Source organism: Canis lupus, chromosome 31 (genome assembly GCF_011100685.1).
Source record: "Canis lupus familiaris isolate Mischka breed German Shepherd chromosome 31, alternate assembly UU_Cfam_GSD_1.0, whole genome shotgun sequence".
Lineage (NCBI taxonomy): Eukaryota > Metazoa > Chordata > Mammalia > Carnivora > Canidae > Canis > Canis lupus.
The window spans coordinates 31,881,098-31,906,168 of NC_049252.1; the positions used below are offsets into that span (position 1 = coordinate 31,881,098).

A 25,071-nucleotide genomic window follows, 5' to 3' on the forward strand; every position below is an offset into this window, starting at 1 on the left:
CATCACAGACAACGGAGAGATTTTCCTGGCCTGTCTGCTTTTCCTTCTTCCCTTTTCTTTTTTCTTTTTTAAGATTTTATTTATGTATTCATGAGAGGCACAGACACAGGCAGAGGGAGAAGCAGGCTCCCTGGGGGGAGCCCGATGCAGGACTCGATCCCAGGACCCTGGGATCACGCCCTGAGCCAAAGGCAGATGCTCAACCACTGAGCCACCCAGGCGTCCCTCCCAGGGGCCTTCTTAACACTGAGCTTTGAGGATGTCTCCTGAGGTTACCCCATGGCCTGATTTGAAGGTCGGACAGACAGCTTCACCCAGTTGGTGGTGGGGCCAGACCCAGCCTCATAGATTCCCTGGTGCCTTTGTATCCTCATCCTCACATCTCTGCTCACTCTCTTCTCTCCTTCCTGCTGCCTTACATTCTGCAGCTGCCTCTCGGTCCTGCCCTGGCCCCCAACCCCCATGAGAAAGAGTCCTGGTGGCTCAGGCTTCTTGTCTGATGCAGTCTCGAGCTCCTGCTCCCATCCCTGAGGCCCTGGCTCCGGAGCCAGTTTCTCTCTGTACTATGTGTTTTGCCCACAACATGTCTCCTGGTCAGGCTGTGAAGTCCCAAAAAGGGCAGCTTCCTTATCTCCATTGTGGGTTTTTTTTTTTTAAGATTTTATTTATTTATTCATGATAGACATAGAGAGAGAGAGAAAGAGGCAGAGACACAGGAGGAGGGAGAAGCAGGCTCCATGCTGGGAGCCTGACTTGGGACTCGATCCCAGGATTCCAGGATCACGCTCTGGGCCAAAGGCAGGCGCTAAACCACTGAGGCACCCAGAGATCCCCAACTGTGGGTTTTTATGTGAGCCGGCTCTCTCCTAAAGTCAGGTGTCCCTAAACAGCAGAGGCCAACCTTTGGAAGCCCACTAGCTGTCTCCAGGCTCCCTCCTGCTCTCCAGCCCCTGCAGATTCTGTTTTTCAGGCCTGAGTCTATGCTGGTCTCCCTCTGGGATCCTGCATTGAGGCTGCATGGTGCTAAGGTACCCACTCCCTAGCAGAGGGACAATGACTGCCAGCTGACTTCACCTACACCTGACTCCCTGGACTCTCTGAATCTCCCCTCAGGTCATTTGTTGCCCCCACCCAGTTCATGTCAGTGCACCTGGAATGGACTTGCCACTCAGGGTCCTCAGAGGGAATCTGGTCAGAGATGAGAGGGTCGCCAGTCAGAGCATGGGGACAGGCTGAGCTTGAGCTGCTCTGGATAAAACATGACTGTTGCATTGGCAAAGGCCCTGCCCAGGACCTCCCATGAGTCTAGACAGTGAGATTGCCACAAAGTCATCCCCTGGGCCCCTACTGGATTCCGATGATGCTTGCAGACTTTGGAACCTGTACCCAGCCACTTCACCAACAGTGATCAACCCAGCCAAACCACTCAGTGGGGCCCTTTTCTCTACACACCCTCTTTTAGAGTGACTGGTTGTTCGTTCAACCACTCACATCATTCAGTAGAAATGTCTTGAAAACCTACCACCTGCCAGGTACCGTTCTAGGCCTTAGGGACATGTGGTGAATAAGACAGATGAGGTCCCTTCCCCCATGGAGCTCATAGTCTAGCTGGGACAAACCAATGATCATCACAGTAGGGTCTGTGGACCAGAGCTGGGCCCCAGATCTGTGTTACCAGGTTGGGATGAGATAACACAGAAGTTGGAAGAAGTGTTTAGAAGCTTCTACAGCGATTTGACAGAGTAATTTGTTGAGTCTAATAAAAAATTTTTTTAATTATATTTTCTAAAAATATAGATCTTCAATGGTTTGGAAATTTAGCAAAATTCATCCTACACTCCAAAAATTTTGAGAAGCATTGCCCTAAACTACACATTGCAATTCGTACCATAAAAAACATGATGGAGAACAGGAAAAACTTGTTCTAAGAAGGGTGGTATCTGATGTGACCTGAAGGATGGAGAGGAACCAGCCAGGCAAAGAGTGGGGAAGGAGTTTCTCAAGCAAGGGAACAGCCCATGCAAAGGCCCTGGGGTGAGTGAGAACCTGGAATGCTAAAACAGAAAGGAAGCCAGCGGAGGTGGAAGGAGGAGCAAGGGGAGAGAGAGTGGTGGGGCAAGGGGGTGGGTGCAAGGGCAGAGGCCTCATCACAAGAAGTTACTGAAGAGCTTTAAGTGGGCACATGTGCCATCAGCACTTCCTACCGGCCCCTTTCCAGTGACACATGCAAAGCAAAAAAGGGACAGCTTCATCCGTGACTCCATCAGGAGCACTTATGTGTCAGATCCAGAAGGACATGGTGATAGCCATATCTCTAACCAATCAACTCTAATCCTGAGACAGGTGTTTTCAGAACAGCTTACCTGTAGAGGTCTGCAAACCTTTTTAAAGAAACTACTTGTACCTCAGGCACTTACTGATTGAGACAAGATGTTGCTGGGTTGGAATCTGATTTATTTTTATTTATTCATTTATTTTTAAAGATTTTATTTATTTATTTATTAATGAGAAACATACACACAGAGAGAGAAGGCAGAGACACAGGCAGAGGGAGAAGCAGGCTCCATGCAGGGAACCTGATGCGGGACTCGATCCCAGGACTCCAGGATCACACCCTGGGCCGAAGGCAGGCGCTCAACCGCTGAGCCACCCAGGTGTCCCAGGAATCTGATTTAAAGAAGTTTTTTGGGGGCCCTTGGCTGGCTCAATCAGTAGAGCATCTGACTTGCATCCTGGTCTTGGGGTCGTAAGTTCCAGCTCCACATTGGGCATAGAGTTTACTTAAACTAAATCTTTTTTTTTTTTTTTAAAGTAACGATTTTCTCAAAGAACTATTTTGCAACTAGGAAAAAAGCTAAAGAATGGGAAAGAGATTTCAAAATCATAATTTTTCTTTTTTTAAAAGATTTTTTAAAAATTCATTTGAGGGAAGCCCGGGTGGCTCAGCAGTTTAGCACCATCTTCAGCCCAGGGCGTGACTCTGGAGACCCGGGATCGAGTCCCACGTCAGGCTCCCTGCATGGAGCCTGCTTCTCCCTCTGCCTGTGTCTCTGCCTCTCTCTCTCTCTCTCTGTATCTCTCATGAATAAATAAATAAATAAAATCTTTAAAAAAATTAAAATAAAAATTCATTTGAGAGAGAGAGAGAGAGCAAGAGCTGGGGAAGGGTCAGAGGGAGAGAGAGAAGTAGACTCCCTGCTGAGTGGGAGCCTGATATGGGGCTCAATCCCAGGACCCCAGGATCGTGACCTGAGCTGAAGGCAGACTCTTAGCCAACTGAGCCACCCAGGTGCCCCAAATTCATAATTTTCCTAATAAGAGTAGGGACTCAGTAGGTAATAGAGTTGGTTGATCTAGCCTTCTATCAGTTGATATGTGTGCTTAACAACTGTTAAGATGCCCTTGACAAGGATGCTAAGCTCTAAAAATTTCTCAAATATCTTGTACATCCCCAAAAGGGATTTTATATAATTTAAGCATAATTTTAGAATTGTGGTTTCTGTATTCTTATTTTAAAAAATATGGTGTGCTCTGGGACCTGTTTAACAGGGTAGTCTATAAGTCTTTAATGACTTGCTTGTATCTATAATCAGATCACTGTATTTCTTCTTTTTGCATTTTGTTACTTCAACAGAGGAGTTTGCTGGGCTCTTTTCACTGTAGGTGAAAGGCTTCGTATATGACAGGAAGTTACCACAAATCGTTTGCAAAAGGATGATTTAGGTGGGTTTATTTTTTTATTGTTTAAATTTTATTTATTTATAAATAAATAAAATTTATTTTAGACCTGCGAGGAAGCTCTTTCGTCCTGGTTCACAAGTTAAATGGGTCTCAATAAATTCCTGAGAAATCATGGCCTTGAAATTTCTTTGAACTTACTTCATTATTCTGAAAATGATCATGGAAGACCCACTATTGCTTTCTTGAATAATTAAAGCTTAAAATGCATATTAAATAAAGAGTTTATCAATATATGATGTGACGAGTGAACAGTCAGGCTTTGCTGGTGGGAGTGTAAAACTGTGGTTACCTTCCTGGCAATTTGGCGATAGATAATGAGTGCTTTTAGAAGTTTCATATCCCTTATCCTTCTGTAAATATTTCTTAGGGGTATAATTAGAGATAAGACCAAAGATTTTCATACAGGAATATTTGTTATGGTGACATTTATACTCAGGACTATCCTTAAAATCCAATAGTAGAAAATCTGTGAAATTATGGTGCATCCGTAATGCCACAATATTATGCAATTGTTAACCACTCACTATATAATTTGAAAAACGAAGCATGCAAAGTTATATTTATAGTGTTTTTGTTTTTTTGTTAAACGCACACGTCCTTAGGAGAGCTTACACAGACTATTAATAATTATCTTTGAGTGAGGGGTATGGTGATTTTCATTTTTTTTCTTTTCTATAGTTTAAAAAAATTCTCTACAATGTGTGCATATTACTTTTAAAATAAGTGATACTGATTAAAAAACAACACAAATATTTAAAGCATCAGTCACTAGATACCATTCCATATTCATTACTCATGTAGATCTTAAATTCTATAATCATGAAACTACCTTAGCCAAATCTTATGGACTTTAATCAAGAGTATTTCTGATACAGTTTGTTGATCCAAACACTGTGCAGTTAATGGGCTCTTCAGCACCTTTCAATCACAGAAGTTATTGTGTTCGTGGCATTTTCATGATTAATCCAACATGAAAAATCTGATCTAGCCCAATTCACTACCTACCACTAATCTTATTGGTGACAAGCAGCTTCTGATAAGGATGGGTTAGAGAGGTGAGAAGGAGGGCAAGTTTGGGGATTTGACTTCCCTGAACCCATTTTCTTTGAGGGATTGGATATCTGATCTGATTTCGTTTACTTCAGATCTTTGAACAAATCATTACACAGGTATTTTGGGTAGGAAGGAGTTAAGTCAAGAAGCAGTACTCCATTTAGCATTTGTTTTGGAACCACTTACCTTTTGGGTTGCTGACAGCAATAAACATTTTTTAAATACTTCAAGGAATGAAAGTAGATTGTCTTCCCATTAGAAAGAGGCAGAGGAAAGTTGGTTATTTCTCTATACTCATTCCAATGAATGTTTGAGTAAAAAAAAAAAAAAAAAAACCAAAAAAAACACAAAAAACCCCACCACAAAAACCCCGAAACCAAAACAAAACAGATGAAAGTGACCTCTTAAATTTGTTAGGCATCTCTCCAAGGTGTGTGGCCCTAACTTCCAAGATGGCCTAGGAGACATATTTATTTTGTAAAATGAAGTTCAGAAAGGCAAAGATATCATCCACTTAGACCAAACATTCAATAACTCCAGCAAATGGATTGTCAATAGGCCTTGACATACATTCCTTATTCTGGCCAGAAAGGGGTAGAGTTATTCTCAAGGTTAAGTAAAGGTCATCTCTCTCTGCCAACTGCCACTCAGCAGTGATGGAAAGGCACAGGGTGGAGCTAGGTGCCTGGAAATTTCACTTAAGAAACAAATGGCCCCAGTCTGTCTGAACACTCAGGTCATTTCTCTTAGTTTTCCCATAATTGTACTGGATCGGTAGTCAAGTAAAATGACAGATTCGTCACTGATAGAATCTCTGTCCTGGGTTGACAATTCTTTAATTTGCGGGCCTTTGTGGTCAGAGGCCATTATATCTAATTGCCTTTTCGTCCTGCAGCAGTTCATCTATCTTTTACACACATTAAATTTAATCTTCTAGTTCAATGAGGACAGAGAATTTGGTCTGAAGTAGCTCTCAGACTGGTTTCAGAAACTTTAGTAAATTCAAGGGGAAAAAAAATCTTAAAAGACATGGAAGTTTGAAAGGAGAACACAAATAATGCTGGCTTTCTGGTTACTTAAGGTTGTTACCAAGATCTCCACACTGATAATTCTAAGTATTTAGGACCTTAAATGATGTGACTCCTTAAAACATGAAAAAAGTTTACATCTCCCCATTGCACCTTCAAAAGTACTTAATTGTAATGCTTCTGATGATTCCAGAGAGGAGCCTCTGAACTTCCCCTTTTTCATTCAACAACCGTATACTTTGCTCTTCTGTGCTAGGAACCTGGGACCCAGGATGAATCATACAAGTTCCCAGGACGAAAAGTAAAAACAGCGCATGTGTGTGTCTTCATGTGTGTAGCAGAGAGGACATTCAGAGAGACATGGACACACTCTGGGGTATGGATGGGGAGCAGCAGCGACAATTGTGGGCTGGGATCTAAGGATTAGATCCTAGGGGTTTAGTCCACTTTGCCTGATTCAACCCTCAGGATGATCTCATGGTAGGTGTATCCCTCTAGCACGTGAGAAAGCTGAGCTTAGGGCTGCAAGGGTTGGGGGCACCCTTTGTAAGGCCTCCCACACCACACAGGAGGTGAAGTGAGGACTCAGAGCTGGTGTTCTCCTCCAAAGCTCAAACTCTTAACCTTTCGGGCTCTCTCCCCAAGGAGCAGGGCAAAATCAGAAAGGGCTTTTATGAGTGAGGTGGTCCAGCCAAGTGTGGGGTAGTGGGACAGGGGAGCAGGTGCGGGTAGACAGAGACAGCAGAGGAGAGAGAAGAGTAATGCTGTGTAGAAGCACCTTAGTCCCTCTCACTGTTTCACAGGAGGGATGGTTGTCTCACACAGTCCATTTCTGGAATTGGCGGCCTCCAGATTTGGGGTATTCAGTGGCACAGGGCTTTCTTCATGCTGCGCCATCCTTAGCCCATGAGTTTTAATCCTCAGACTTGAGGGAATACTTCTTCTGTTTCTTGATATGGATTTTAAGCCATACTTGATATTGGAGTAGCCTGAATAATGACCACAAAGACATCATCAGGTCCCAGGCCCTGGACTCTGTAAACATCACCCTCTAAGGTGACATTTTTGAAAATGTGACAAAGTTAAGGATTCTTTTATTTGGCAATATAAACACCTTATTAAGAGTGACAGACAAGCCCTGTGGGCAAGTAGTCGACCCAGACACCCAGGACCCAGTAGCAAGCTCAGCACAGTCTCTAGGTTGCTTGCCCTGACGCTGATGGGGTGGGCATGTTGCCCTCATGCGCTGGGCCTTTCTTGGTGCAGATGATGGAGCAGTTTGGGTCATTTATGAATTCCATGCACACCTGTGTGCTCCATCCCTGAGAACCAGTCCTGCCCAGCGCCTTGCTAACCTTGCACATGGCTTATGTCCATGATGGTGGTGCAGGTGGCAGTTGGGAGGAGAGAAGTTAAGGATCTCGACATGGGGAGCTGATCCTTGATTATCTAGGTGGGCCTTAAATGCAATCACGAGTGTCCTTAAAAGGGGATGATTTGATACGCACAGAAGGGAACGTCATGTGTCGTTTGTTCAGGCTGCTATAACAAAATACCACAGGCTGGGCAGCTTAAAAACAACAAACATGTATTCCTCACTGTTCTGGAAGCTGGGAGTCCAAGATCAAGGGGCTTACAGATTCTGGGTCTGGTGAGAACCCTCTTCCTGGTTCATAAATGATCATCTTCTCACTGTGTCCTCACATGGCAGAAGGAGAGAGGGAGCTCCCTGAGGTCTCTTCAGTAGAGGCACTAATCCCACTTATGGAGGCCCCACCCATGTGACCTAATCCCCACCCAAAGGCCACACCTCCATATTGGTGGTTAGGGGTTAGGATTTCAACCTATGAATCTGTGGGGGACACAGACATTCGGTCCACAACACCATGTGACCACCGAGGCAGAGACTGGAATACTATGGTTGCAAACCAAGGAATGCCAGCAGCCACCAGAGTCTGGATGAGGCAAGGAACAGATTCTCCTGCTGAGCCTCAGGAGGGAGCTTGATTTTGGCCCAGTAAACCCGCTTTCAGACTCTTGACCTCCAGAACAGTGAGAGATGTTTCTGTTGATTTAAGCTGCGAAGTTTGAGGCAGTCTGTTATGGCAGCCCCAGGAAGCTAACACAGTGATAACAAGAACTGGTGGAAAGGCAGCATGGATTCCAGGCAGTGGTCCCCATGAGGAAAAGTATGAGATATAATGATGTTGGCCATAATTTAAGGGCCTATTGTGTGCCAAACATGATTCCCTATATTCTAGAAATTGGGTGTTGACAGATGAAGAAACCAAAGGTCAGAGAGGTCAAGTAACCTGCCCAAAGTCAGACTGGCAGTAAGTAGTAGAGCTGGGATTTGGACTCAGGACTCATTGATCCCAAAGCCCTTATCTTTTTACTGTGCTTCTTGGAAGTTGGCCATTTTAGTGTATATTTATTCACTATTTGTATAAAATATTGAACCTTACTGATATTTGAATGTGCAAATTAAAGCTGCATACCATTTCTTTACTTACCATATTAGTAGAAGTGGGATAAGTGGTGCTTACTGAGTCACACTGCAGCAGCTTGCTCATTTTTTGCTGCTATAGATTCACCAAGAGAAACATAACAGTGTTTTCCCTTCTTCCCACACACCAGCAAGGAGAAGCTGGCAGAGGGTCCACATTTCTTTAAGGGGGGTGATGTGCATGTGTCTCTGGAGGAAGGACAGTAAATGGAACTTTCTGTGCAGATGACGGAGACTTTGCCTGGGCTTGTGGTTTCCAAGGCCCACTATCAATATGCAGTCCATGGCCTATTTCCAGCAGAGTCTCCAAGGAGGTTTGTTAATAGGGCAGATTCCAGCACCTTCCAGACTTACTAGAGCTGGGAACCTGCATTTTAACAGCTCCTCAGGTGATTCTTGCCACTTTAAGGTTGAAATTAGACATCCACGACCGTTCTGGCAATCAGCAGGACAAAGATGATGGCTTTGTGCCTGAACGCTGCGGAGAACTGTATTGTATTGTTAGGCTTAGGTTTGGATATGATTGGACAACCCAAAATACGGTGGCTGAAGCAAGATGGAAGGACATTTCTCTGGCCAAGTCCAGAGGTAAGCCATCCAGGGCCGGTAGGATGTCAGGATTTGGGCTCTTACAATCTTTTTGCTCTGCTGCTGTGTGGCTTCCATTCTTAAGGTCACTTCACAGTCTAAGGGGCACCTTGATGTCCACTCATTAAATATACACCCAGGCAGCGAGCAAAATGAGGAGGGCCAAAGCAGGGCATGATTCTTCCTTGAAAGACGCTTTACAAAAGTGTCCTTCCTTCCCCTTCCATCCAATGTACTGCCCAGAAAAAGAATTGAGGTCACAGTGTCCTGCTGCAAGGGAAAGCGAGCTTTATTCCAGGTCATCATGTACCTCATTGAAAATGGAGAACCACTTCAGAGAAGGCTGAGAGATGGAACACTAGGGGATGCAGAAGCCCCTCTGTTGGGGTGGGTGCCCACCCCAGCACTGATGCCTGGGTGTCCCGAGACAGGGACAGAGAGACAGAGGTCTGGGAGAGGGGGGCCTTGAGTAGGTGTGGTCAGCAGGTGGTCTGTGGACCCTGAGCATAAGCCTCAAGAGCCCAAGGCAGTCTGTGATCAGAGCAAGGAGGACGTGTGGCAAGGGGTCTGGGAAAGGCACAGTGGCAGAGAGATAACAAGCATGACAGATGAAATGCTTGTTCTTGGCTAGCATAAGCATACACAGCCCAAGGAAGAGTGAGGAAGGCCCCCCTCATCCCTGAATGAATGATTATGAAATTCCTATCAACAGTGGACAGTGAGACATCAAAACATACTTAGTAAGATTTGAAAAATGGAACATGGTGGCATTGCATATACTCCAGAAGCGAGGAGCACTTCATGGCCAGTGTTAGTCATGGCTCTCCAGAGAAACAGAACCAACAGCATACACACAGATACAGAAGAGATTTGTCATGGGAGTTGGCTTATGTGATTATGGGGCCTGCCATATACCACCATCTGCCATCCATGAGCTGGAGAACCAGGAAAGCCTGTTGTATAATTCAGTCCAAATCCAAAAGCCTGAGAACCAGGAGTTCTGAGGTCCAAGGAGAGAAGATGGGTGTCCCAGCTCAAGAAGAGAGAGAGAATCCACCCTTCTTCCACTTTTTAGTTCTATTCTGGGTTCTCAAAGGATTGGATGCCCACCCACACTGGAGAGGGTAAGTCTAATTTACCCAGTCTGATTCAAATGCTAATCTCTTCTGGAAACACTTTCACAGACTCATTCAGAAATACTGTTTTACCAATTGCCTGGGCTTCTTTAAGCCCAGTCAAGTTGATGCATAAAATTAACCGTCACACCAGATTAATGTTAGTGAACTGCAGGGATCGTGTTAATAGATACCACCTTTTTGGAGATCAGTCTATTATACATTAAGTATCTTAAAAATGTTCAAGCCCTTTGACCCTGTAACAAATCCAACATCAGGAACCTAGCCCAAGGACACAACTTCACAAAGCTTATCCACAAAGAAGTTGATTGTTTATAATAGGGGAAAACAGGAGACAACCTAAATGTCCTGTGTAGGAAACCATGGTCTTTCTCCTCCTATTTCTGCCTCAGTGATTAAAAACCATTCTGCCTTCTTGGGGAAGGATTAGGGAATACACTCCTGCACTCGATCCCACACTCCTTAACACTCAACGGGGAGGGGGTGTGACTTATCCAATGGGTGAGAAGATGGGTGAGAAATGGCAACTAGTGGGTTGTCTGCTATTTGCCAGGACCACCCAGGTGGCAGCCCTCCATGCTCTCTGGTGCATGCAGATGGCTGGGCCAAGTCTAGAGCTGCAGGCCCAGCCCTCCTCACATCTGACTTAAGGAAGAAAGTTTGGTTTTGGCTTCATTTTTATGCAGCACTTGACCATCTGGCCCCATCAATGATAAAGTGGACACTGCACTTTAATTCCTGTTGGGTGCTTGTCCTTCATGGGATAGTGGTGAGGGGTGGCTGTGCTTACTCCAGCACATGCCACCCCATGGTTCATTGAGAACTGTCAAAAGAGAGGGATCCCTGTGTGGCGCAGTGGTTTGGCGCCTGCCTTTGGCCCAGGGCGCGATCCTGGAGACCTGGGATCGAATCCCACGTTGGGCTCCCGGTGCATGGAGCCTGCTTCTCCCTCTGCCTATGTCTCTGCCTCTCTGTCTCTCTCTGTGTGTGACTATCATAAATAAAAAACAAAAAAACCAAAAGAGGGGGTCCTGGAAACCAGTGTCAGAGGGCAGGATGGGGCCTCTTGAAGCCGCCGCAGCAGCTAGTGCAGACTGACTCACAGCTGTTTGTAATACGCAGGGGCCATGTAAACAGGCTTTATAACGCAAGTGAGCCAGCCTGGCCAACCATGGCGGGATTGGAGAGTGACATTTGAGTCACTCTGAGGCTATGGCTGGCGTCATCCTGCTCTGGCCATATGGCTTTCTATGACTGTGACCTATACAAGCAGAGCTTCAACACTGGATTTGCAGAAATAGTCTGAGACAGGTATTAAATTATTGAAGAGAGTTTTTCTTCTGGCCCATGTGAAAGATATAAAATCTCAGCCCACAAATGCCTCTGCTCAAGAATTTTCACTGATTTTCAATAAGGTCATCACTTCAAACTCCGTGGCTCCTTTGGTTCCTGAGATCTCTATTGTATTTCCAGCAGAGAAGAGTTGGTTGTTGGTCATAAGTCCACACAGATGACCACTGAGATATCCACTGGCTCTATGTGGCTCCATTCTGATTTGGTGGCTATTTTTTGAAAAAAAAATAGTGCTGTTTTTTGAAAAATGAACTTTGGTTGTGTCTAGAATGATTAGAAAAGGTGGGATGAGTACATTTCTTTTGAGAGGGCAATTGAGCGAGCAAGAGTGAGCAGGGGAGGGGGATGGAGAATCTTAAGCAGCCCCCACCCATGCCCAGCGGAGCCTATTGCAAGGCTCCATCTCATGACCCTGGGATCATGACCTGAATCAAAATCAAGAGTCAGATGCTTAACCGATTGAGCCACCCAGGTGCCCCTGGGGATAAGTAAATTTCTGCCTGTTCCAAAGTAGTACCACAATTAACCAAACGGAGTTTTACGCTAAACGAGAAGATCTTGACAACTGCCACAGCCTGACCTGCACCTTGGGAAGACAAATCAAGAAGAGCCCCTTCTTTTCCGCCTCCCCTTTCCCACATCCCATCCAGGCTGCACTGTAGCGACTGGCTAGGAGGGGGATCTCTATTGTCCAATGTACTGGGTTTGGGACAACTGTGCCAGGCCTGGATTTATTCAGGTTTTCTAAGTTCTGTGGGTATGGGGCTGATATTATATATTGGTTGTCCCACTGACTCCCTGAGAAAGTGGGACATAGAAGTTTGGGGTTGGATCAGTTTGCTGAAGAAGTGACACCTATTCAAATGAGACCCTAGGCATCAGCTTCTGGGGAAAACCTAGGCTCCTGACTGAGATCCTGCTCAAACAGGGAAAATCAAGAAATTAGGGAGGGAAGAATTTTGGATTTGAATTCTCTTGGCTTATCATTAAGGTGGTTTCATATTTGGACTTCCATAATGAAATTCTTATTGAGAATCTAATTACTGGAGGGGGTTTTCTTAAGACTGGAAAATGTTTATACTGCATACATTTTGGGGGTATTTTATACTATTACTTGGGCTTATTGTAAAACACAGTGTTTTTTTCAAACATTTTTCTTAATTACAATATGCAGCAGGGAAATGCATTACATATCCTGGCCCTGTAACCGAAGCACAGTTTTTTCAGTTTTTTACAAAATAAAAACATCTCAGCTGGGTTTCCCATGAAAGCAGAGCCTATGACAAAAGCTGTGTGTGGGCAGTTTATTTGGGAAGTGACACTGGGGAGGAGTGAGTGGGCAGCAAGGGAGCAAAACTGAAGAGCCAATACAGGCATGCGTTGCTGAGGTCACCGTTGCCATGGTGACTGCAGCTCAGTCTCCCAAGACCTTCCGGGGAGCTGACGAAAATGAAGCTCACAACTGCTTTGATGGGGGATGGATGCCTGCCACAGAGAGCTCCATGGGGTCCTTTGGGTGTTGAGCCGCCTCTCTCCAGGGTGCACTGCTGAGTGGCACCTGTGCTGACCTGATCAAAGGGCATCAGTAGCTGGAGTAAGGGGTGGACTAGAAAGGATCTGACGTGGCCAGGTCTTCAATCAAGATATTTATCCTGTACCAAGTACAATACTGTATCCTACGCTAGTTCATACACACATACACACTCTCACTCACTCTCTCTTTCTCTAGTTGAGGCCCACTAAGCAGTGGTTCTCAAAGCGAAGTCTGGAGACTCTGTTTCAGGGGGTCTGTGAGGTCAAAACCAATTTCATAAAACCATTAAGGTGCTATTTCTCTTTTCCGCTCTCATTCTCTCACGAATGTGCAGTGGTTTTCCAGAGGCTTTGTGACATGTGCTATTGGAATGGATTGAATACAGAAGCAGATAGGAGAACCCAGCTGTCTTCCATTAAGGCAGACATTTAAAGAGATTTGCAAAAATGTAAAATAATGCTACTCGCCTAGCTAAATTTTAGGAAATATAGTTATTTTTCATAAAATGTTATTTAAATATATCAAAATGTAATGGGTTTATTATTTACAAACAAGTATTTTTAAAATTCCTATTTTAGTTTCTAAATATATCCACATATATGAAAGCTCTTTGGAAACACTCTTTGTGAGTACAAAGGAGTCCTGAGATTTTTTAAAAATAGTGAGAATCGTTGCACTAAACTGACCAAGGCCCTGGAAAGAATCGAATCCCATAATTTGAGAAACATGGACATAATCTCTTGTGAGCTATAAAAACAATGTTGTTGGGAAACAATGAAAAGTTAATAGGAGGCTTGAGGTGGGTGGGATACTGGAGTTAATTAAGGGCCTTTTCTGACCCCTTTCAAAACCTTCTTAGGAGGCCTATCACTGGCCTGAGGGGAATACAAAAGGATGATTCTGGACCGGGCAAGAGTCTCACAAAGGTGGGAGGACTGCTCTGCTAACTATTCATTCTTCCAAAGAAACAGCTGTTCTCTGGTCACAGTCAATAATACTGTAGTACCTTTACATGGTGACGGATGACAACTAATCCTATTGTGGTGAACATTTTTGTAATGCATAAAAATATCAAACTGCTACCTTATACACCTGAAATTAATATAATATTGTATGCCAAATATAATTCAATGTTAAAAAGCACTAGTTACATGATATTAATGCTATGCTTCTGTTATAGGCAAGTTACTACAACCCAGATCAAGACTAACCCCTCAGCAGGTTCCCTCATGCCTTTCCTGGTAAATACTGCTATTGTGTATTTATCACCAAAGGTTAGTTTTTCCTGCTTTCGAGTTTCATATAAATGGAATCATACAGTATATATTCTTTTATGACTATTTTTTTCCCCTAACATATGTGTGTGATATTCATTCATGTTTGGCTCAGGTGGTGATCCCAGGGTTCTGAGGTCGAGTCCCACACAGGGTTCATTGCATGAGCCTGCTTCTCCCTCTGCTTGTGTCTCTGCCTCTCTCCCTGTGTCTTTCATGAATAAACGAAATCTTTAAAAAACAAAAAAACAAAAACAAAACAAAAAAACACCTAAGCACTTTAAGAAAGAATCTTAACATTGCTACAATTAGAAAAATACCTGGTATGTGCTAAGTACTCAACAAATGATTCTTTCTGTCTGAGACGCAAATCTGATGGCAAGAACACACAAATTAAACATACCCTTCTCCCAAATCTAAGAGTTTGAATTCTAGGCCTTTAAGAAAAAACAGCAGGAAGGACATAATTGCCATTTAAAAATTGCAACATGAACGCTTCTCTGGAGGGACTTCTTGCTTTTACTGATATTTATTTTTTAAAAAGTCTGCTATATGGTAATGCAGTATTTTATTTATTCTGTTCATTAATAACTAATATTTAAAAAATTGGTTTAAAAGAAGCAACTTACTTTTTTTAAATTTTTTATTTATTTATGATAGTCACACAGAGAGAGAGAGAGAGAGAGAGAGAGAGAGGCAGAGACATAGACAGAGGGAGAAGCAGGCTCCATGCACCGGGAGCCCGATGTGGGATTCGATCCCGGGTCTCCAGGATCGTGCCCTGGGCCAAAGGCAGGCGCTAAACCGCTGCGCCACCCAGGGATCCCGTTTTTAACATTTCAATATGGTGTGTAAGAATCAAAATAATTATGGTTAAAATCATTACATCAAAAACTTAAATGCGTGTAGTGTGAGTCTACATACAATTTAGTTTTTGGCATAATGTTCTTTGGTTGCAAGGAAGAACATCTGGTTTACTTCACTAATAGGAATATCCCTTAATGCTGGGATGGCCTCTTCTTGATATTTCTTCTGCTGTTGATTTTTAGCATAGTTATCTGTAAGAAGAGGACAAAAAGTTCTGTTTACCCAAGCAAGTTCTTCTATTCTTTCTGTGCCTTATGGAGATCCACCACATAGTTTACTAGGCTAACATCTGCATAATAACAAATACCATGTTGAACATAATTAAAAGGCTACTTAAATTCTCTCTTTAGAAGAAATGTCCCAATTAGAATGAAAATCAGGAGAGTACTTTCTGCATCTCTAACTAGTTTGAGAAATTAATATTTCATTCAACTACACAATGATGATTAAAGTCCCATCTGTGGGGATCCCTGGGTGGCTCAGCGGTTTAGTGCCTGCCTTTGGCCCAGGGCACGATCCTGGAGACCCGGGATCAAATCCCACATCGGGCTTCCCGGTGCATGGAGCCTGCTTCTCCCTCCTCCTGTGTCTCTGCCTCTCTCTCTCTCTTTCTCTCTCTATCATAAATAAATAAATAAATCTTAAAAAAAAATAAAGTCCCATCTGCACATTTCTCATAGGGACAGAATTATACCCAGGCTTAGAAAATATATTTAACCCAATACCCCCACATTATTAAATCATTTGGTACATTTGTGCAAACTTAACAATGTCCCCTCTTTGCACAAATTGTCTATTTGCTGTAATTCTAGGTGAGAATGCAGGGAATACACTAGCTTACCAGAAAGAAGTCTAAAAATACTATAACTGGTTTTCAAAATACATTGTATAGGCTAATGAAAAAAAGGTGTTGAAAAGTTAAAAAAAAAGAAAAAAAGAAAAAAAAACCACACCGAGCAACTTAGACACTTCACTTCCAAAAAACCCCCCTTCACTTCCTAGAATCTAAGCAAGGTCAGGAATTTAATTTATTTTAATCTTTAGACTTAGGGGAATTAAAAAAAAAAACCCTCCAAAAACACACTGTGGCTTTTCTATCTACCATAATTGGGGTCAGGTGTATACAAAGAGCCTGAGGAACATGCACACTCTCGTATCCTTCTACTGCACAAGGTCTGCATGGACCTATTTGCTATTCTTTGATCAACACTGCCCGTTTAGGATGAAATATTTTTCTCAGGCACAGTTGCTAAGGAACATATATATACTTGTGGTCTTTATGGAAAAATATACCTGCTGATTGCTGCTGTAAATAGCATATTCATCAGAATTTATTTCTGCCACATAAACATTTCCTCTGGTATAACTTTGTATTTATTTCTCCTGGGTTCTTTTTAGTGTGGTGATGTGTTATCACCTACTGCAGTCTATTCCTGGTTGCTTTTCTTGATAAAACTGCTAATACCTTGCTCTTCCCTCCCCAGCCCCCTCTCCAGCAGCTCCCTTTGATATTCATTTACCTGTGATTGTATGAATGGAGTTGAGTGGAGAGGTACTCATCATGTTTATTCCAAATAAGAGTACATAACCAATTAATATAATAATGAGGAGGTAGACGGGCAATGCAACTGCCCAATATCTGCAAAAGAATATTAAAGTAGGTAACTGTCTAAAAAGTCATCATTCTCAAGAGTCCATCACCAAGTTAAAATGCTTTTTAAATTTGATTTTTTAAAGTAATACATGTATATAAAATAGTCAAATTGTTCTACAAGGTCTGTAATGAAAAACTGCAGTCCTATATCATTCTCTACCACAGCACCATGGAAAAAGTGGGAACTCCGTCAGTTACCTCTCACCTGTCTGCAATCCATTTCCTTGAATTCTTTTGATACTTATCTGCTATCCCATTATGTGTTCCTGTAGGTTTATATCTTAAATATTTTTCTTCTATAGTGTTATCTTAGCAAGATGTTGGGAGGAAATGGAGAAAATGATGTGTTCACCTCACTATCTTGAATTATATCTTGAGGTGTATAGATAATGACCTTTGAAAGCTTTACACTTCTATACGGCTATTTGTAGATCTTAAAAGAATAAATATTTAAAATTAGGGTAGTCATAAGGAAAAATTATGATCCTTAAAAACAGGATTAATATAGATTTATTTAAGAAAAACATTAAACTTACTTTTGAGGCCAATAGGTTAAGCCTAAGGAGTTTAGCCAAGATTCAGGAATAAAAGCCCACACGAGATATAGTACTGCAGAAAGGAACAAACACAAGAATAAAGAGAAGTTAGTAAGGCATGCATCTAATTTATCAAGGTTCAGATAAAACAATAAGCTCCTGGGGTGCTTGGTGGCTCAGTCAGTTAAGCATCTAATTCTTGATTTTGGTTCTGGTCATGATCTCAGGGTTGTGGGATGGAGCCCCCATCAGGTTCTGCGCTCACCAGAGTCTACTCATGATTCTCTTTCCTCCTCTCCCTCTGGCCGTCTCACTCACACACGCTCTCTTGCTCTTTTTCTCTAAAATAAATGAATCTTTAACAAAAACCAAAAACCTTTTTGAAGGTTTCCTGATAACCTCAGAAATGAATTTTCTTTCCTTTCAGTCTCCTAGCTCCTTACTTACATCATTCTTATAATATCTGTGATAAAGTGGTATGTTTTGCCTTGCTGTGAAACGGACGCCTAAAAATGTCACCATCTTGCAAATCCAAAACTCTGCGCCCATTAAACAACTCCGTTTCCCATTAGACTTTTCTTTCTTTTTTAAAGATTTTATTTATTTATTCATGAGAGACAGAGAAAGAGAGAGAGAGAGGCAGAGACACAGGCAGAGGGAGAAGCAGGCTCCATGAGGGAGCCTGACGTGGGACTCAATCCCAGGACTCCAGGATCATGCCCTGAGCCAAAGGCAGATGCTCATCCGCTGAGCCACCAGGTGTCCCCCATTAGTCTTTTTTTTTAAAACATGTCTTAACTCTCACATTGTATGTTAAGCAATTTAAGGGCAGAAATCACATCATAGCAATTGTTGTGTTACTTGTAGCACCTAGCAATTGTATGTGTGTGTATATATATATATCAGCCATTCAACACTTTATCCCCACAAAATTGAAATGAAATGACTATAGACACTGGTTGCTCCAAGGTGAATTTATCTACTGTTGTTTCAATCCACCTCATGATTCCACCTCATCTTACAGAATATAATCTTATTTCCCTCAAGCCCAGTCTTTGTGACACCTTTTATTGGTGTAAATACGTAAAAACAACAGCTAACCCCCAAGCGCTCACCGTGGGCTAAGCACACTTCAAAGCATTTCACACGCATTATTTAATTCAATCCTTAAAACAATCCTAGGATATGTATGCCATTTTTGCCATTTTTACAGCTGAAATGAAATCTCAGAAATGTCACGGCATCTGCCCAAGGTAAGGGGCAGAGACAAATTTCAAACTATCCATATCAATGATGTTGAAGGAGTCATATTCTACATCGGGAGCATTAGAGACAACGGTGAACCCAAAAGACATGGCTCTGCCCTTCCTGAGCTTAAAATCTAGGGGAGGGAATAGAGACGAGTAAATTGGTATTTTCACCACATTGTGGTAAGTGCTAATGCGTAATAAACGGTGATATAAGAGCACATAAGAAGGACCTTAGCCGAGCAGCTTGGGTGGCTCAGCGGTTTAGTGCCGCCTTCAGCCCAGGGTGGGATCCTGGAGACCCGGGATCGAGTCCCACGTTGGACTCCCTGCATGGAGCCTGCTTCTCCCTCTGCCGGTGTCTCTGCCTCTCTCTGTGTGTGTCTCTCATGAATAAATAAATAAATAAAATCTTTAAAAAAAATTAAAAAAAAAAACAAAAAAACAAAAACGACCTAGCCCACACACTAGTGCTGATAGAGGTGATGTTAATGGTTTCCTGGAGGAAATGACTAAACCAGGGCCTAAATAATCAGTAGGGGAGTAGCCAGGTTAAAAATGTATACATCTGGGGCCTGAAGATAAGGAAGGAAGGAAATACAAGAAAACAGTGATCCCTGCCATGATCCACAGAGAGAACACAAAGGATCTGGTGAGGGAATTGGTGTGACTAGATAGTAGAGAGAAAAGGTGGCATGGGACAGGGTTGCAGCTTGTGATAGCTTTTAAAATGAATGAAATACAAAGAGTAGGGAAGCATAACATAAAATCATAAATGGAAGTGACTGACTTTACTTAATTGACTGAATGAACATTTATTCAACATCTACTATATGCTAGGCACTATGTAAAAGTCAAGGCTATATAGAAATAAGAGAGACAGTCCCAATTCTCACAAACTAGTGTGTAGGACAGAAATGAATCAAATGTGATGGTAAGAACTTCCCATGCATTAGCTCACTTGACCCTTTCCAAACTCTCTAGGGTGCATGGTATTATTATCCCTAATCCATTAATGAAAAAAAATCAAGGCACAGGGAATTTCAGTAACTTGCTTCAGATCTCACAGCTAAAAGTTACTGCGCTGGAATGTGAACCTAAGCAGTGTGTTCATACTATACTTACAGGCATAGCAAGAGCATTAGTAAAAACACGCAAGTGAGGAGGAGTATGATGCATCTTGGGGAAACTTTAAGCCATTTAGAGTGAATGCGGCATAAAGTGTAAGGCTCTGAGCGCTGAGAAATAAAGATGGAAATGTGAACAGATCCCAGATCATGAAATATATTGTACAAGGAACTTGGACTTTATGCTGTAAGCAATGGAGTGAACTGGATATTTTGTCTGTTTTAAACTACAAACTATCTTGTTTTAAGATAGCAAACTACAAAGAGAAATGACTATCCATACCCCAACCAGGGGTTTTAAGCAGAGGAGTCAGGGGATCAGCCAGATTAAAAAGGTATATGGTTGGGGCCTACTGATGAGGAAGAAAGTAAATAGGAGAAAATGGTGTTTCCTGCCATGATCCAGAGAGAGAGCTGTAATAATTTTTTTTAAAGATTTTATTTATTTATTCATGAGAGACAGAGAGAGAGGCAGAGACACAGGCAGAGGGAGAAGCAGGCCCCATGCAGGGAGCCCGACATGGGACTCAATCCTGGGACCCCAGGGACCATGACCTGAGCTGAAAGCAGATGGTCAACCACTGAGCCACCCAGGCATCCCGAGAGCTGTGATGATTGTGTGCAGGATGTATCTGTGGAAGAGCAGAGGCAGTAAGAAGCCCCACCAGATGTGGCAGGAGCGGATGAGTTAGGAGGAGAAGAAAAAGTGCAAGTGAAGAACAACTCCTAGGTTTTTAGAGTGGATGTCTACAAACTTCAAGCCATGGGGCACCTGGGTGGCTTAGCTGTTTAAGCATCTGACTCTTGGTTTTGGCTCAGGTCGTGACCTCAGGATGGTGGGATCAGCTCCATGCTGGTTGAGGAGTCTGCTTAAGATTCTCTCTTTCCCTCTGCCCCTACTCTGTTCTCTCTTACAAAAAAAAAAAAAAAAAAAAAAAATTCAAGCCTGAGGACACAGAGTACCTGAGCACTCCTCTACACAGCAATAAGTGATCTTCCAGAAATATAAATCTGACCAGACTGCTTGTCTGCTCAAACTCTTAGAATAAATTAGATACCTTTAGAATAAAATCCAAACTCCTTGCCAGGGCTTGCAAGAACTTAAATGTCCTGCCCACCTCTCCAATGTCCAGTCCTGGTGCCCCATGCACCAGCTCCAGACAATGTCTCAAGGCCACTTAATAGTGAGTGCTGTCTGCCTGGAATGTTCTTCCTTTCACTCTTTTAATGGATGGCTCCTTCTCTTCCATCATGTCTTAGTCAACCATCACCTTCTTAAATGAGGTGTTCCCCCTCACTTGCTATTCCAATTGTGTCCCACCCACCACACTCTCTTTACTCCCTATCATTTCCCTTTATTTCCTTCAATGCTATCATCAAAATCCGTAATTACTGTTATGGACCGGATGTGTGCATGTTCCCCAAATTCATACATTGAAGCTCGAATCCCTAAACCTAACTACCTCCCAAAATCATGAGGGTGGGGTCCCATAATGGGATTAGTGCCGTTAAAGGAAAATAAGAGACCAGGGCTTCTGTTCACTCTCCCTCCACTCTGTGAGGACACAGCAAGAGGGTGGCTGTCTGCAAGCCAGGAAGAGGGCCTTCACCAAGAACCCAACCTGCTGGTACCCTGATCTTGTACTTCCTAGCTTCCAGAACCTTGAAAAATAAATGTCTACTGTTTAAGCCTCCCAGTCTATGACATTTTGTTATAGTGGCTTGAGCAGCCTGAGAAAATTGCCTTGTTTTTAGTTCAGTAAATATTTAAACGTACAGAGAATTGTGTAATCCTCCTGCACCCACTACCTAGTTTTATCATAATTGCCAGGTATGGCCTCTGACTTCTCTATCCTATTACTTTTGCCTCACTTTCTCAGGCTTCAACCTCACTGACCTGCACCTGTTCCGTGAACCCACAGGCATGCTCTTCTAAAGGCTTCTGTACTGGCTATTCTCTGTCTGGGTGATTCTTTCCTCAGATTGCCCCATGGCTAACTCCCACTTTTCATGTCTGTGCTGAAATCTTATCTCTTAGTGAGGCATTTCCAGACTGCTGTATATAAAACAGCAACCTCCTCCCATTTCTTATCCTCCTTTCTTAATTTTTTCCCCACGGTACATGTTATCATCTGACATCCTATTTGTATTACTTATTTAATTTGTTCATTGGCTATCTCCCCCTACTAGAATGAAAACCCTCTGAGAGCAGGAAATTTTTGAATATTTTGCTCCTCCTTTGCCTATAACAGTGGCGAGTAGTAAGCACTCAAGAATTTGCAGCATTAATTTTTGGTTGTGGGCCATAACCACTTCTTACTAGGTATGTCTCCCGAGGCAAGGGAAACAAAAGCCAAAATAAACTATTGGGATGTCATCAAGATGAAAAGCTTCTACTTCTATAGGGAAGGAAACAATCAATGAAACTAAAAGGCAACCTACAGAATTTTATCACCATCCTTTTAAGATGAAGAATCTAAAGGTTGAAGAGCTTAGACAAATGGTCCCGGGTGACACAGCTAGTCCCTGGAGGAGTCAGGATTTGAACTCGAGTCACAACTTCTTTAGTCCTATACACTACCCTTGCCAACAGCATGGCTGGCTGTACCAATGCAGTCAGAGTTCAGAAATACTACAATCCCTCACCTCCCTTGTATTCCACAAAATTCCAAAAAGTTGGATGGGGACACTCAATCTTTCTCCTGTTTTCCTTATAATTCCTACATCCTTTCGAGGAGAGACCTGGGGCCTGCTGTGCGATCCTGGGCACATTACTGTCTCAGTAAGCATCAGTTTTCCTTATTGGAAAATAGGATCTTCCAAGAACTAAGCCAGATCTAGCAAAGTAAAGTGCACATAGCTTCTCCAGCCTATAATTCTCTTCACTTCCTGGCTCCCAGAGGCTGCACCTGCACCAACTTACTCACTCTAAACCTGTCATTCAAAACCTTCCCACACCTTTCTTCTTATTGCTGGGGAAAAACCTCACCCTGATTTCCCAGTCGGATTTCAGGTCTCTCTACTGGGTTCCCATGGCTCTTTTCACACTGTTAATTGTAGATTTACTGGTCTTGTCCAGAAAACTATGACCACAGGGACCGGGTATTACCTACTTTGCGATCCTGTCTGGTGTTGTATAAATATTTATTGACATTATTTACGCTAGTGTCGGACATATCAAACACCAAGTGCAAATTCCCTTCAGGTTTTCTTAAAAAAGAGACATAGGGGATAGAAAAGAATCACAGGTCACTATGTGCACATTCTAAGAACAAATGCAGTAATATCCTTGCCGTTGAACACAAGAACAAAAAGGCACTGGCCATCCATCAGGGAAGTACTTACTGAAGCCAAATTGGGAGCTTAAGAAAAGAACAAAGCCATAAATCGCTCTTTCTGGCAATGGCGACGGTGAATTTTCCACCATTTTCCCTGTGGCTTTAGACAATCTGTGGGAAGGAAACACAATCATCATCAATGATTTACTCCCCCTCCTCACACTGGTCTGTTGCAGCCTCATCGCTTTGCTAGGGGCACAGCCTCCGCAGCTTCCCGCCCCCACCCCCAGACTAAAGCAGGCTACGCTGGCCCCTGCACGCACATCTCCAGCACGGACTGGGCGGGCGCGGCTCCCTGCGGCAGAGGGGAGAGGAGAGGAGGGGAGGGGAGAGGAGAGGAGGGGAGGGGAAGGGAGAGGAGAGGAGAGGAGGGGAGAGGAGGGGAGGGGAGAGGAGAGGAGGGGAGGGGAGAGGAGAGGAGGGGAGGGGAAGGGAGAGGAGGGGAGGGGAGAGGAGAGGAGGGGAGGGGAGAGGAGGGGAGGGGAGAGGAGAGGAGGGGAGGGGAGGGGAGAGGAGGGGAGGGGAAGGGAGAGGAGAGGAGAGGAGGGGAGAGGAGGGGAGGGAGGGGAGAGAGAGGAGGGGAGGGGAGAGGAGAGGAGGGGAGGGGAAGGGAGAGGAGGGAGGGGAGGGAGAGGAGGGGAGGGGAGAGGAGGGGAGGGGAGAGGAGAGGAGGGGAGGGGAGGGGAGAGGAGGGGAGGGGAGAGGAGGAGAGGGGAGGGGAGGGGATGGGACGGGAGGGGAGAGGAGGGAACAGGAGAGGAGGGGACGGGATGGGGACAGGAGAGCAGAGGAGGGGACAGGAGGGGAGGGGACAGGAGAGCAGAGGAGGGGAGGAGAGGGAAGAGGAGGGGAGTGGACAGGAGAGCAGGGGAGAGGAGGGGAGAAGAAGGGAGGGGAGGAGAGGAGAGGAGGGGAGGGGAGAGCGGAGGAGAGGAGGGAGGGGAAGGTCGGGGAGGAGAGGGGAGAGGAGGGGAGGGCCGCGCGCCGCTCCCGCCCCCGCCCCCGCCCCCGCCCCGCAGGCTTCGCCTCCCTGCAGAGAGGGCACAGCACGGCCGGGACCCGGTCCTGCCCCCCCGGGGGGCTTCCGTTTCTCATTCTAGGGTAGAGGTGTGGGGGGGCAGGCCCTCGACCTGGGGCGTTGGAAGCGCCCACGCAAGCCCCTCCCGACAGCTCGGCCGCCTCCGCGCCCAGTCCCCTGCGCAGGCGCCTTCCGAGGAGCCTCGGCGGGGGCGAGAGGGGAAAGCCGAAGGAAAGGCCGGGCGGCCGCGGCGCCCCCTCCTCCGACCCCGGCGCAGGCGCAGGCGCAGCGCGACCCTCGTCCGGCGGATCGCTGGGCTCGCGGCCGCGGAGGGGGCGGGGCGGCGGCCTGCGCCTGCGCCTGCGCCTGCGCGCTGCCCACGTGACGCGCCTGCCGCCCGCGCCGCCGCCCGCTCCCGCCCGCCCGCCGGCTGACGTGGAGGGCCCGAGGCGGCGGCGTCGGCGGCGGCCCGCGTCCGAGGCTCGCGGGCGGCGGGCCCCGGTGAGTGCACATCTGGCGCGCGGCGGGGCTCCCGGATGTGTCACCTTGTCGCGCTGCAGCCGAGATGCCCGGGGAGAGGGGCCCTGCACACCCCCTCCGTGGGTGTGTGGTGAGTGTGGGTGTCGCTCGCTGTGGTGCCCGCGGTGTGTCTGCGTGGGTCGGGGTGCGGGGGCGCTGGGGGTGTGGCCGCTCCTGTCGGACCCAGGGGGTGTGTCCCCGTTGTCTCACGGCCCCCTTCGGCGAGCTCGGACCCCCCCCGCCGCCCCGGGGTGAGGGTGGGAGTGGCCCCTTTGTGCGCGCGTCCCCTGCCCCGCCGCCCGCGCTCTCGTCGGGAGGGCGACACCCCTGCAGGCCTCGGGGGCCGGGGCCGGGCTGCGGGCACGCGCCTGCGTGTGGCTTCCTTTGTGTCGCGCCCGTTCTGGGTCGCGGCGGGGGCGCCTCGAGCTCGTGGGGGGGGGGGGGGGCGCCCTCTGCGTGTCCGCGCCCCGCCCCCCTCCTCCTCCCCATTCCGGGGACTGCGCCTTCTGCAGTCCTGACCCCGTCCTAGAGCATCCCCCACCCCCGTGCCTG

At 45.3% G+C, this 25,071-nt stretch overlaps 2 protein-coding genes across 4 annotated transcripts in view; one reads left to right on the top strand and one right to left on the bottom strand.

Moving 5' to 3' along the window:
- Positions 1 to 15,095: 15,095 nt before the first annotated feature.
- On the bottom strand, positions 15,096 to 24,569 carry LOC478413 (phosphatidylinositol glycan anchor biosynthesis class P). Of its 3 annotated transcripts, none has more exons than XM_038581473.1 (5): positions 24,546 to 24,569; positions 22,990 to 23,093; positions 17,271 to 17,343; positions 16,601 to 16,719; positions 15,096 to 15,271 (listed from the first exon to the last, which is right to left on the bottom strand). In XM_038581473.1, exons 2-5 carry the CDS (start codon positions 23,069 to 23,071, stop codon positions 15,141 to 15,143), a joined length of 405 nt encoding a protein of 134 aa, XP_038437401.1. In that variant the 5' UTR covers positions 23,072 to 23,093; positions 24,546 to 24,569; the 3' UTR covers positions 15,096 to 15,140. The 3 variants fall into 3 exon arrangements, with proteins under 3 accessions (XP_038437401.1, XP_038437402.1, XP_038437400.1); XM_038581474.1 differs by lacking the exon at positions 24,546 to 24,569 and adding an exon at positions 24,113 to 24,327; XM_038581472.1 differs by lacking the exon at positions 24,546 to 24,569 and adding an exon at positions 23,246 to 23,366.
- Positions 24,447 to 25,071, top strand: part of TTC3 (tetratricopeptide repeat domain 3) — a 116,775-nt gene continuing 116,150 nt past the window's right edge. The window contains 1 exon segment of the mRNA XM_038581468.1: positions 24,447 to 24,501. The gene's annotated coding sequence lies outside the window, so the exon portion shown is untranslated.

Excerpts from the sequence above, each read along its gene's own strand:
- LOC478413 (XM_038581473.1), bottom strand. The coding sequence starts at position 23,071 with ATGGTGGAAAATTCACCGTCGCCATTGCCAGAAAGAGCGATTTATGGC. Across the intron at positions 17,344-22,989 it reads AAGCTCCCAATTTGGCTTCA|TACTATATCTCGTGTGGGCT; the intron begins GTAAGTACTTCC and ends TCCTTTCTGCAG. Across the intron at positions 16,720-17,270 it reads TTAACCTATTGGCCTCAAAA|ATATTGGGCAGTTGCATTGC; the intron begins GTAAGTTTAATG and ends ATTCTTTTGCAG.